A 14863-nucleotide genomic window follows, 5' to 3' on the forward strand; every position below is an offset into this window, starting at 1 on the left:
CCAGCAACTCGGGAGGCTGGGGTAAAAGGACCACAAGTTTGAGGCCAGCCTTAGCAATTTGATGAGACCCTAAAGCAACTGAGTGAGAATCTGTATCAAACTTTAAGAAATGAAATGGCTGGGGATGTAACACAGTGGTAAAGGGCCCCTGGGTTCAATCCCCTATGCCAGGAAAACAAAGCCATACAGAAAAGGATTGTCACGAGACACCAGAATAAAGGAAAGGCCAGTTTTAATATCTTCTCCATTAACTGAGTTTACCCATCTGCGGTAGACTTCATGGTATGAGTAAGGAAGTGTATGCCCCATCCTCATGTTGAGTAGGGAAAAGGAAGGTAACGCACGGAGAGGGAATAGCATGTGCAAAAGAGAGCATGGCCCACCTGAAGAATGACAAGGATCTCAGTGTGGACATTGCGGGACATATGAAGGGTCCGTAACAAGTAACGTAACTGACAGTTCCAGCAGTTCCAGAACATACCTAAGGGACTCTGCATTCCAGAAAGGGCTTGAACTTTATCCTGAAGGGAGTTGAAAGTGACATTATTAGACTTCTGTTCTAAAGAGGTCTTGTTTCAATGTGGAGAATGGAATGAATGGAAGCAACGAGACTAAACAGGTAGTTGGGTACCAGGTAAGATGTAGTGGTGATGGAAACCACGGATCAGACATCTAGAGAAGTGAGTTACTTTACAAGTATGTGGAAGGAAGTAGCAGAAGATCTTTCTGACTGACCTGTTATGTGGGAAAGGCAGTAGTCGAAGATTGTTCTCAGGTTTCCAACTCGAGGAAGTTGTCAGTACAATTCCATTTATCAAGCAGGGATTAGGGAAGGAGACATAAGTTTGTGGAAAGATTTAGAGAGTTTTGTTTTGAAATGTATAGTTGGGGGTTCCCATAGAAACAAACACCAAGGGGAAGAATTAGAAGGCAGTGTAGATACAGGGTCTGGAATTCAGTACTGACATCTGAGCTGACCTGCATTTCCAACCACACAATGGCTTACCCTCCCAACCAAAGTGAACAGATGAGTTCACTCTAGGAAGGAACTTGGAGTGAGAGGAAGTTCTAGATCCCAAAGGAGAATAAGATGAGGGGAAGGACTAAGTCTGTCAGAAGGAGAAACAGGACTATGAATCATCAAGAATGGAAACTTCTGATCCACATGAGAATCCAAATTAGAGTCATCAGGTTTCTTATAAATCTATCATAGATTTAGTTGTATGGTTGAAATACCAAATGGGTTAAAACTACCAGAGAAAAGTAATCCATTTCTATGATAGCAATAAAGCTCATACAGAGAGCAGAAGATCGAGACTTGTGATTCATGTGCTCCCAAACCAGTATGTACATGAGAATCTCAGATCCTTTATAGTCAGTAGGCCTGGAATGTGATGATAAAATCCACATTTTGGTCAAGTTCTCTACGTAACTCTGATACAGAAAGCCCAAAATGCAGCACTTCAGAATCCTGGGTTCTGGTTAGTGGTTAGTGCATCCTTTCTCCAGTTTGAATTCTGACCAGTACTGATTCTAGGCATTGTTCTCTTACACACACTCTTTTGTTATTACACATACAAAATATATGGTTATTAAGCTGGGAAGAGTCATGCTATGCTTCCGTCTTCTACCTAGGAAAGCTCTTCTACAAACATGATGCGGACAGTGCTGATAGTGTGGTTTTAGTGACATTGGGGTGGAAAAAGAGAATCAGGAGCTCCCCAGGAGCTCATCAGTCCCATATTCTTTACTCAGCCCAACAGAAGTGAAGTTTCCTTTCTTAAATGATTGTATCAACACAACTTCAAAGGTCTACTTATTTCTGTTTGCAAATGAGTCTTTCTCATATAGAAATTCTGTTCTTAACAGTGGCGAGAAAAATAAGAAAATGAATAATGCCAATGACTACCAAGCTCTCCACACTGAAATTTTATAGCATATCTTACTCAATTCTCCCAAGAAATTTAGATGCTAGTTATTATTATCCCATTCTATAGGTGATGAAATTAAGCTTCACATATATTAAGCAATTTATCCTGAAGCATTGAATTAGTGTGACTGGGCTTATCTGCTCCTAAACCAGGTCTTTCTGACTCCCAAATTCGTGTCCAGAGCTAAAAAAAAAGGACATTTCAATTGATTGCACTTCCTGAATGATTATTTTAGGGAAAGAGATCATATTATTTCAGAGATATCAGAATCTTTCTTATTTTCCAATAATTCAAAATAAGAGAGAAGTAGAAGATTTAGCCCAGCTGTTCTGTGTCCATGAAACTAAACCAAAGAATTGGTTGTCATGTTGATGGAGTGTTTCCCAGTAGATCCAAAAGCCCTGGATAAAAGTAGAAAGCTGAAGGAAGGTTTTCTTCCCTTTCATTTTCAAGCCAAGAGACTCAAGCTCAATATGTTTTGAACATCCCCACTGAGCCAGAAACTTACTAGAAAACACAATCTCCATGTACAGTACAATTAAATGATGATTCAGACTGATTTATAGGTTAGCAAGCTACAAAAATAAATGAGAGGCAATTCTTTCCTAAGTAATCTTTAGTAGATAATAGGATAAATCCAGCTGCTAAATGCATATCATGAGATTCACTGCCCCCAAACAGCTCTATGTTCCACTAGATGGACTTTAAGATGGTTTTCATTTTAGGAAGACATTTAACAATGCTTATTATACGCTCCCCCTTAGAGTTAAGTTTGACACATCATGAATGCTCAACAAATATTTTGTATTTATTCTCACTGCAATAAACTCTGCTTGGTCAAGTCAATCTTTTTATAGTAAAGATCCAAATCAAATGCTGCCTTCACTAGGAAACCCTCATCTCTTCACTCATTCTTCTGTCCCAGGGCAGTTACCACACTGTGCCTGCTCTTAGCCATTGAGTTACACTGGAATAGTTATTGCCTCTCCAGGGGACCTTTGACAATATCTAGAGACATTTTTGGTTATCACAATGGGATGGAGGATGCTATTGGTGTCTAGTGGCTGCAGGCCAAGGATGCTGCTGAACATGCTTTAACGTTCAGAGTAGCTACACACACACACACACACACACACACACACACACAGAGAGAGAGAGAGAGAGAGAAAGAGAGAGAGAGAGAGAGAGAGAGAAGGAAGGAGGGAGAGGGAGACATAATGTTTCTGAACCAAATGTCAAGAGTGTTAAGGCTGGGAAACACTGTATTAGATAAAGGAAAAGTATTCTTTATCTTCTGAGAGCCAGAAGGATTTATTACCTGCTCCAGCTCCAATAATCACTAACTTTGAGGCCACTGGACAGTCTCAGTTGAGTCTCAGTATTCTCATCATTACAGTGCAGAGACTTCTCCAAAGTTATTTTAAAGATCAATGCAATACTGCATGAGAAATTGCCTATAAAATCAATCCAATCATCATTCTATATATTGTGTTGGATTTATAATGATCAATGTAATAATGATAATTCTACAATTAGTTTGGATACATAGCCCTAGAGCTTAAGACATTCTTTTTTTTGTAGAACGGAGATAAAGTCATAAACAGTTATAATGGTATGTAAAATAAACTATGATAATAAGGGATAGGTGAATAAAGTTTTTTAGAAGAGAGCCAATTCCAGATATATAAAAAATGTTTATGGGCTGGCTTATAACTGGCAACCAAAAATATTTCCTTTACTACCTTACTTTATTGATCCCCAAGGGGAACAATGTACATTCATATGACTTCGATTACGTACTCAACAGAACAGATGAAAGTCAATAAGGAAACTGAAATTGCTTTTTAACAACAAATATCTTAAATCTGGCCATATAGGAAAGCCACAAAATAGAGACATCACTCTGATCTTTAATCCCGAAATGGAACCGCTAGCCATGACTCAAAATATCTGCATGTGTGTGAATTCCTTGTTGCTGTAACTGAGGTATAAAATGCTTTCCAAATGCAAATGAATGCTCTGTGAAAGTTTTTTAGGACACTCCAGGCAGCTGGACAGTATTCTCATTTAGGAAAGAGATGATGCTCAATAATATGTGATAATTGGGACTGAGTTGACTTGACACAGTAATGTGTGCATGGACATTGATTTTGCCCCTTCCTTACCAAGCACCACATGTTTGGTTGAAAGGGACAGTACCAAATTTCCAAGGACATTCCATGGAAAACAGAGACGTGGACCCATCTGGCCTACACATTGTTTGGGGTACTCAACAATATCAGATCTTTGAATAGTTATCTGATTATTAATATACTTTCTGGACTTTCCCTTGTTGAATATACTTTCATGGGTCCCCAGACCTAGCATGTGCTCAGTATCACCAAAACTCATGGTTTTGACTATTTTAATTGGGAGGTTCTTCAGTGATTCAAGAACAATCAACTTTATGATTCCAATTTATGTCAACAAACCTCACAAAATTGGTAAGAGAAAGCTCAGGTTTCTGATTCAGTCCCAAAGATGGATAGTTTACATGTTGCTATTCCACTCCATGAATAAATATAAAATTGAAGGCACCCAGGGTTCCTCATGGACCACTGTTGAATTCACTCTGGACCCAATCATCATTAGTTTTGTGATGAGTTATTTCAGGGCTGACATCAGGGCAGGTACGGTGTCTACAAAGTGCAAAGCACTGTTCTGGGTGTTTTGAAGGTATTATTTTATTTTAAATTTATATCAACCCTGTGAAGTAAGATGTCTCTATCCACAGTGCATAGATAAACCAAACACCTAAGGTTAGATCCATTTCCTTATTCTGTATTGGTGGCAGAATTTGATACTTTTTTTTTTTTCAAACCCAGAGCCCCATGCATGCTAGGCAAGCATTCTACAACTGAGATGCATCCCCAGCCCTGACACATATTTTAGTAACTACAGTACAGAATCCTTACTTTTCTACTATACCACATTCTTGGGAGAAGTTCATATACAGTTGAACTAACTCTGTATACACCCAGAAGTCGATGAACACTTAGTTATCATATTCTGATCTATGGAATGGAGTAATGGGTTCTTTCTTTTTTTCTTTTAACTTGATCAGAATTTGAAATTATGTTCTTGCTACCTTTCAAATGTCTGCCTACCAGCCTAGCATCATGGAAACATGTCTAGAAAGCAGGGGAAAAGTTTCAAAGCAGACATTCACAAAAGGGAAATTTCCAAAAAAGTCTAGTACTGGGTCAAAAGGATCCTTAGGGGAATGCACCTTCCCTAGCTTAAGTAATATGGGTGCTCTCCACACTGCAGAAGGCAGATATAAATAAAACTCCACTGCACCCCAAATGTGGCTTATTCTTTTCTGAGTATCTTCCACAAAGTTATTTAAACTTTGAAAGTAACATGTTCTCTCTAGGTAGGCAACAAACTCCAAAGAAAGAATATTTTTTTTTACATTGTGTCCCCAACAGGGCCTCTGCACAAACATGCGGCATGCAGTGAGGATTCAATTACAGTAAATGCAGACCTTCATTCTGCAGCCTTAATGTACAAGAGGGTGAAGGATTTCAAGTGGGGATCAGTTATAGAAACAGGTCACAGAAACAGGACTAAGGGAGGGGACTCAGGAAAAGCACATCCATTGTCTTCACAGTCGAACAGTGGTTCTCAGGAAGAAAGAAGCAGTCTAACAGGTAGATGGAGTTAAACCCAACTGAAGGAGTGGGGAGATGTTGGATCAATATGAAAAAAAAAAAACTTCCTGACATTCAAGAATGAGAAGAAGGAGGAGCTGGGGTTGTGGCTCAGCGGCAGAGTGCTCACCTTGCACATGCAAGCCCCAGGTCTCATCCTCAGCACCACATAAAAATAAATTAAAAAATAAAGGTATTGTGTACACCTACAACTAAAAAAATACTAAAAGGATGGAAAAAAAGGGTGAAATGAACGAGGAATGCCTGGTTCCTGGAGATGTATGTATAGAACACCTGCTCACTCACACAAAAGGGAGGATGCATGAACTTGAAGAGAGGTCAGTAGAAACTTCCCAAACGAAAAATGCAAAAGAATGAAATGCAAAGCAATGTCCAAGTGAGACACATAATATTTAATTTAAATACTAGAAGTAAGAGACAACAGCACAGGAAAAAATGTTTGAAGTAATAATAGCTGAGAAGTTTCCAAAATTAACACCAGACACCAGGCCACATATTTAGGAAGTTCAGAAAACACAAAGTTGAATAAATACCAGAAAACCACACATAGACCTCTTATACTCAAACAGAGAAGATTTTTAAAGAAGGCAGAGTGAAGAGAGGGATTTATCTATAAAGGAGCAAGGAGAAGAAGAGTTATAGCAGACCTCTCACCAGATGCTATGTAAGCAAGAACAGAGTGAAGAGAAATAATTCAAGTATTGAACAAAAAAACCTCCACTAAATTGAAATTCTATATCCAGTGAATTCATCCATCACAAGTAAAGCAGAAATAAGACATTAACAGAAAAACAAAAATAGAGAGAATTTATTACCTGCAGAACTGTCCTGTAAGAATGCAAAAATAATTTTTTTTCAGGTAAAAGAAAACTAATATGAATCAAAAACTTGTATTTGAGCCAAGGAGAAATATTGGAGAGGGAATTAAAAAAGGAAAGTTAAACTCTTCAGTTTCTCTTTTTTTAATTGATCTAAAAAGTAACAGTTTAAAGTAATAATAACAATGCATTGGGTGACTGTCGTATATAGATAAGAGAAATGAATGACAGTATCAGAAAGGATGGGAGGAAAGATTGAGAATATTGCAGTATAAGGTAACTGTCCAACATGTGAAATGATATAGTGTTATTTAAAGGTAGATTTGTTTTAAAAATGTATATTGGGGCTGGGGCTGCAGGATAAAGACAGGCATTGCCTAATGATAAAAGGATCATTTCTCCAAGAAGATGTAACAATCCTTCACGTGCATGTACCTCACATCAGGCATCCAAATCTATGAGGTAGAAATCAATAAAAATTGAAAGGAGAAATAGAAACTATTGTAGCTGGATATTTAAACACCCATCTTTCAGTCATTGATATCCCAAGCAGGCAGAAAACCAGAATACTAACGACTTGAAAAACACTATTAATGAACTTGATCTAACTGACATTTATAGAAAATTTCATCCAATTACAGGAGAAAGTATATTCTCAAACTCACATGAATCATTCATGAAGATAGACCATATTTTGGGCCGTAAAATGCACAATATATTTACAAGAATAGAAATCACACAAAGTGAATTGTTATGCCACAATAGAATCAAATTAGAAATCTATAACAAAAGTACCAAAATATTTTAAGATTGAAAATATGCTTCTAGGGCAGAGGGGGTATCTCAGTGTTGAAGTACTTGGCTGTCATGCATGAGGCCCTGGATTTTCCCCTAGAAACACTACTAAAAAAACAAAAACAATAAAAATAAAATAACAACTTCTAAATAACACAGGAGTTTAAAAAGTAATCTCAATAAAAATTTTAAATATTTTGAACTAAATGTAAATGCAAATGCAACCTATCAAAAGTGGTACGTTACAACCAATGTAGTGTTTAGAAGAAAAATTATAGCATTATAGGCAAAGAAGAATGATGTATAATTTGAACTTCTTTTTTAGTAAATAAAGAAGAGCAACATGAGCCTAAAGCAAGAAGAAAAGCAAATGAGAAGAAATAAAAATGAAGTAGAAATCAAGGAAATTGAAAACCGGAAAACAATAGAAAAAGAATTTATGAAACCAAAAGTTAGTTCTTTGTAAAGAACAAAGAGTGGTTAAATCTCTAGCAAGGATAATTGGAAATGAAATTGAAAAACCTTTTGTGAAGCTGGGTTTTTCACAATTGGAGCACAATTAAGCAAACAGAAGAGTCTAGAATAACCCATGTAGTAATAAATTAGAATCGGAGACATCAGTGTTCATTTCTATTTATCTTATTATAGATGTATAGATGGCAACATATACAAATAGGTATGCATATATTATTCATGGATTAGCATAAATGCATATATTTCCTCTGTCTTCTGAGAGGGCCTAGAAGCACATGCCCCACTAGTAATGAGCACACCTAGTGTCTAGAGCTTGGTTTTTAATACATTCTGATTCTAGGTCTAGGGTAGGAAATATAAAAGATGAACTTGTAACACTTTGCAGTGCCAGAAAGTATTAACGTGCTAATCTCTCTCTCCTTCCTTCCTTCCTTCCTTCCTTCCTTCCTTCCTTCCTTCCTTCCTCCCTCTCTCCCTCCCTTTCTTCCCCCTGCCCCCCCCCATATCTCTCACAAACACACACAGAGTGATGTGTAGTATGTCAAAGAAACACAGTAGCTAATTGAAGGAATTCTTCATGGCCAAAGATAATACAATTTAAAAAAGAAAAATTTTGTAGTTGTAGATGGACAGCATGCCTTTATTTTATTTGTTTATTTTTATGTCATACTGAGGATCAAACCCAGTGCCTCACATGTGCTAGGCAATCGCTCTGCCACTGAGTTACAGCCCCAGCCCCCAAATAGTTCAATTTAATCAACAAAATAAAGCAGTATTGAATTATTACCCAAAGTATTAAATAAATATCAATGAGTCGATGCTGTTATAAACAGATTAGTGAATAAGTTTAATAATTATGATGGGATAGAAAAATCTGTGCAGAAGAATTCCAAATAATTTATGTAGATATTCCGCCTTCAAGGAGGTGAAGCATTTTGATCTTTCTACTTTGGGTTATGAGCTATGCATAGTGACTTTCTTTCAAAAAATAAGTGTGGAAATAGGTGATGAGAGTAACTTTCTGTGAGGAAACCTGAGAAACACTACCTTAGGAGATCAATGCTAGTATCAATAATGATAAGTCATGCCAATAGCATGCTCCACTGATTTAGTCTGATGAGACTGCTACCTCTGTGATTGCCCTTTCCAAGTCCATAAACCTGATATAACCACAGACAAAAAAAAAAAAAAAAACACAGGGAAATTCCACCAGAAAATAGTCTACATGGTACATGTTCATCACTCCTCAAAACTCTCCAGAACATCAAAGACAAGAGGAGTCTGAGAAACTATGACAGTAAAGAAGAACCTAAAGAGGTATAACAACTAAATGTGATGTATATCCTGGTTGGAATAATGAAACAGTAAAAGATCATTGGGTAAAAACTGAGGAAATTTAAATAAGCTATGAAATCAATAATGACATATTCCTTGCTCATCAACTACAATAAAGGTCCTGTTATGAATTAGATATGAGGTGTCCCCCAAAGCTCATATGTGAGACAATATGAGGATTTTCAGAGGTGAAATGATTAAAGTATGAGAGTTGTAAAGTAATTAGTGGATTAAGCTACTAATATAGATTAACTTGTGGTAACATAGGCAGGTAGGGTGTGGCTAGAGGAAGTGAGTCACTGGGAGCACAATTTTGGGGTTTACATTTTTCCCTGGTAAGAGTAGCTCTCTCTGTTTCCTGTATCCTGAGATTTTTTTTTTCACCATGCCCTTCTGCTGTGATTTCTGCTTCGCCTTAGGCCCAGAGCTATGGACTGGGCCATCTATGGACTGAGACCTCTGAAACCATGAGCCAACACAAACTTTTCCTCCTCCACATTGTTCTTGTAGGATCTTTTGGTCACAGGGATGAAAAAGCTGATTAAAACATGTACTATTCTAATGTAAGACATGATTAATGGGGAAAGTGGGTATGGGGAACAAAAAAATGATGTCAAATTATTTTAAAAGTGAAAGTTTATTTCTTTAATTGATGGACTAGAAGATATTTAGTATATCCTCCTCTAACACTGAGATTTAAAAATTCTAAATGAGATATTTATGACAGCTTATAAAACAGAAAATAATAGCAAGATTATAGACATTAACACGCATAATCTATGAGAGATATCAGAATTTTACAAAATTAAACTATTGTTCTGTTGTCTCTCACTATATGTATATTTTTAATATAAACTTTTATGTGTTATACACAGTATCTTAATAGATATGTATATATCTATGTATAGCTACACAAAATATTTAACACAATACAAAGAGTGACAATCTTTGAATGATGTGATCATGGACAACTTCCAATTTCCTCATGTTATCTTACTATATTTTCAAAATAATAGACCAAGGATAGGACAATTTTTTTAAAATAAAAAGAAGTCAATAAATCTTTTATTTTAAAAAATTAATGCTCATTCACAATGAGTGATGACTTTCTGAGCTAGTGCACCTTCTCTGAGCCCACCCAATACCTGTGCTCACCTCAGCCATGACATTTCAGAACCATTTTGTACATTTTCACTATTGCTCTATTTTTCTTCCTACATCACAATCTTGAGGCCCCAAGCCTCTCACTTCTGCCTCCCTTGTATGGTCCTTGCCCATTGTGCATTTGTGCACAGACAGGGTATAGTGTAATAATAGGACAAGTGGCTGCCTCAGTGTTCTCAAATAAAATGAGAAATCTGGGCTCCTGTCAGCTATGGGTTTCTGTCCAGATCTAAGATTCAAGATTCTCTGCCTGTCTCAATGAATTAGGCAGCATTTCACAAAAGAGAAACCTTGGGGAGATGAAGTGCCTTGTCCAACTTCTTTTGCATCTTTTGGACAGTGATGGAAGATTGAGATTCAAGAAATGTCTACTCTGTGGGAATTGGTTCAGAAAGCCTTTCCTGTGGGTTCTAAATAATTTATTCTTTACAGTTAAATTTGTCCTTGCAAATTTACAAAGGCCTGAACAAAAGAGAATGGTTAATATATGGAAGGATTAAATACCAGGATATTTACTTCATTGGACCTTGGTGAAACTGGTTTTGTAATTTTTCTACAATCTGCAGAAAATATCCTGCATGATGAAGTAAATATATTACTGTACATGGGTCATGATTATGCCACTTTTCCATGGACCTGAAATTAAGGAAGAATGACAGAAAAGCACAGTTTGTGGCCCATACATTTGTAAGCCCAACTCGAAGTCCTTTCCATTATCATTGGCTCTGCTACCTCTTCCTCAGCCACATTCTCCTGCTTTCCTATTTTTTATCCCCTGTGGACACTGATAGATTGATAGATACTATTTTTTATCACCTGGAAAACCTAGTATAGCTTGTATTCATTTCCTATTGCTGCTGTAACAAATGGCCACACATTTTGTAGCTTGAAACAAGACAAAATTATTATTTCATAATTCTGAAGGTCCAATGGGCAAGTTTGTCTCACTGGGCTACAATCAAAGTGTCAGCAGGGCTGCATTCTTTTCTGAGGGCTCTAGGGGAATCAATTTTCTTGTCTTTCCAGGTTCTAGAGGCTGTCCACATTCTTTGGCCTGTGGTCCCTTCATCTTCAAAGCCATCAGGGCAGCAGCTTCGAATTTCCCTCCAACCCACTCTCATCTCTTCCTTCATGACATCTCCCAGATTCTGACTGCTCCCTTCCCCTTTTAAAGGACCCTTTTGATTACATTGGGTCTTCCCAGGCAATCCAGGATCACCTCCCCATCTGAAGATCCATGTTTTAATCACATCTACAAAGTCCCTTTGCAATATAAATTAGCAAAAAATCTTCAATGGGGGTCATTATTTTATCTATCAAGCATGCATCTTTCTCCCATTACCCAGCAGAGTGGACGCCTGTAGCTTCACAGCCACCTCTGAGTAAGGTACCTTTGGTACCAGGAACAGCTTGCCACTAGGAAGTCACTACTCTGCCAGTGCTCTAAAGACTTCTTTTTTTTGGAAAGTGCAATGGACACATGAGCGTCTAATTACAGCTACCTGAGCATGTAATGCTTTTGTATTCAGACAAAAATGGGTTTTATTTTTTTCTTAAGTGTAAAGGTTTTAGTGAGACAGACTTTTTAAATAGAAGGCTCCACCTTCTATTTCCTGGGTCATGTGGAATTAACTGCTTTCTTTTTCAAGCTACACCACCTTTAACAAAGCCACATTTTCTACCACCTTATATGCCACCCCAGCATCTCTGAGATTTCTCTATATAAAATTTGAAGAATAATCATAAGGTGTATTCAGTTATACAGTAAGACTCGTAATTGAACCTCATAGACTTAGTAGAAAATAAATAGAAAACAAATAAGATTATGATTTGGGTTTTGTACATGAATAGCCACTTAGGTAGCTTTCAAATTGTGAGTGTGTAGATGTGTGTGTTATATTAATTCTCTTCTCTGAAAATATTTTAAATATTTATTTCTCAGAACCTTAACACACATATATCCACAAACACCCTTTATAAAACTATCTAAATGCCCGATAAGATGCACAAGTGATGAGATGTTTTGCCCATCATAAAGTATAATGTTTACAAAGGTTTTATTATTAATATTATTGCCCTTCCTTCTTCTTACCTAACCCTATTTGTCTCTGTGATTCTCTGAAAGTTGTCCAAGTTGTGTGTTGCTCATGGTTCCCAAATGTATTCTTTTCCCTTTCTTTAATACTCTATTTAATTTGTAAAAGGTCAGTGTTTAATTAAGAACACAGCACATTAATAGCAGAAAAAAAAAACCTATTAGGGACAATTTAAAATAGAGAGCTTATATTGCTTCTTAACACAATAACTTTATCAACTCATAGCAGGAAATAGAAGGTTACTGCCCCCTTAAAATCTTTGCATCTTGATCACATGGGGGGGGCTGTTTCTAATTCCTTTTTTCTATTCTTTTCATTCTCTCACACACTTTCTTTCCACTGTTCTTTCTCTATGTAAGAAATTTATCAACTACAAACATCAAAACAATAGAATGTGCATAGAGAGAGACACTTATAGTCCCACCCACTCAATCTTACATAGGAACCCTCAAAATGAGCTATCATTAAGCATTATTCTCTGGATATTTCTACTGGTGAATATGTGCTGAACCCCGGGCCATGTCCATGCATATACATTTGATTTGTGTTTTAGTGGCCATAGTGGTCCTCTGGGTGGACATACCTCAGTCTATTCCCCTCTCTTTATTGCTGCACAAAGCAGAGAGCTTCCCACATTGCATTTATCACTTCATAGGTAATGAAAGAAATAAAAAGAATTCCCAATAACAATCCTTTGAAATCCCTTCTCCTAAATTCCCTGACGTCTTGATCTTTTCACTTGGAGGAGTTAGGGGAATGGTTCTATAAAATTATGATTTTGCTGCATATTAGAAAACAAGAATAGATAATTACTAAATCACAACTTTCCTTTCTCTTGACGATTTCTCTGCAATGGTGATTGACACAGTCCAGGCCCTCATGTTTAAATCAGCAGTGAGAGAGAACTGTGACTGATTTTATTAAAAACTCTGATAACCATGCTGAATAAAATCGCTTTTATTATATAGGTATATCACACATATAAATTTATGTATATTTCTCTCTCTAAATACATATACAAATGTGCTCTTTTGTCTGTTAGAAATTTTTAGTTTCATTAGTATTAAACATAGTTCATTAATTCCTCCAGTAATGATGAGGTACCAAAATACCATTCTTACTTGTGGTATTGAACAATGAAAATTGTTCCAGAATGACACCTCAAACAAAAATATCACCAGCTGGAAACTCAAAATGGAGCAACACCATGCTTATAAGTAGTTCTTACCTGCTGGACGCTCTCTCACTCTCTTTTGTTCTCTCTCTTTCTCTCTGCCCCCCTCCTTCCCTACCCTTCCCTGGAACTGGATAGCATTCATGGCCACAGCAGCTGATTGTCAATTCTTAGCTCACACAACTCTAGATACATTTTTTTCCTTCTCTGTCCGCATCCAGGAATTGGCCAAGTCTCAATTTGCCTTCTTACATGCCTCTGCCAGTGAACTGTTAATGCCTTTACCCCCCACCCCCACCCCACCCCCAGCACTGCACAGAATTCTGCTTGTACCTAGCAATTTTAGCATGATCAGTTTCACCTATGTTCAATGTAAAACTGTTGACTTGTTACAGTCCAAAGATATACATCAGGAGAAAGAGGCAGAAAGAAAGGCAGATACGCTATTTCTTTTTCAGTGACAAGGGAGAACCAATATTTTAGGTTACTATGGCACACAAAAAAAGTTCTTGGTAAGCAGCCTCACCTTCTCTCTGTAGTAGAATTCTGGGAAAGCAATGCTCATCCTCTGAAGAGCCTCAGCCCCCTGCACGGCCCCATCCACGGCCACAGAAGCACCACAGCTGAACTGTCTGAGAGCCCTGGGTCTAGACAGTTCCTGAGGGAAACAGCATAGCATTTGACTAATCCTGCATACCATTTTCATAGTCACACCCATCTGTCCTAAGGAAAAACCGGTTTTCCAGATCACTCTAAACAGCAGCCTAGGGCAGTAAAGCTCCTGAAGGTGACAAATCAGACTGGAGGAAACTTCCAGCATTCCTGAGCAATGTAGATCTTTCCAGCCAGACCCTCAGCTGGGAAAGGGAAATGTGAAGATGAACAAATCATTCTCCTCTCCCCCAAAGAGCTTGCAGCCTTTTGTGGGGTCACAGATATAAAAATAACTGAGATCTCCCAAGGAGTGGTATAGAGGCCACCAAGAGAGATATCCTGTTTATCCACAGAGAGTTTGGGAAGGCCTCGTGGGGTGGGGGAGGGAGCCTGCAATGAGTTTTGAAGCATGAGGAGAAGATTTCCGGATGAATAGAGGTTGAACTAAGGTTGTGGCTGTAAAGAGAATGAGAGCAGAGAAAGTTTCATAGAGACACAATTATTGAACAGAATGGCGCATGAGGCAACTGCATAGAGGTCTGCATGACTGAAATAGAGAGTATCTGGAAACAAAGAGGAGCGGTGAGGCTAAAGAATGGGGGGTGTTTCCTGGGCAACTTACGACTTAAAAAACAATAATTAACGAATCTGGGTACCATAGTGATTCCATCCACAAGTGTCTGAACTTACTGTGTTATCTGTAACCCTG

The 14863-nt window shown here is 37.6% G+C and overlaps 1 protein-coding gene across 1 annotated transcript in view; it reads left to right on the forward strand.

Annotated features, from left to right (window-relative positions):
• Positions 1–374: 374 nt before the first annotated feature.
• Positions 375–14863, forward strand: part of LOC143388496 (contactin-3) — a 307981-nt gene continuing 293492 nt past the window's right edge. The window contains 1 exon segment of the mRNA XM_077108341.1: positions 375–436. Within this exon segment, the coding sequence (XP_076964456.1) occupies positions 375–436 (62 nt within the window).

Source organism: Callospermophilus lateralis, unplaced genomic scaffold, assembly GCF_048772815.1.
Source record: "Callospermophilus lateralis isolate mCalLat2 unplaced genomic scaffold, mCalLat2.hap1 Scaffold_551, whole genome shotgun sequence".
Taxonomy (NCBI): domain Eukaryota; kingdom Metazoa; phylum Chordata; class Mammalia; order Rodentia; family Sciuridae; genus Callospermophilus; species Callospermophilus lateralis.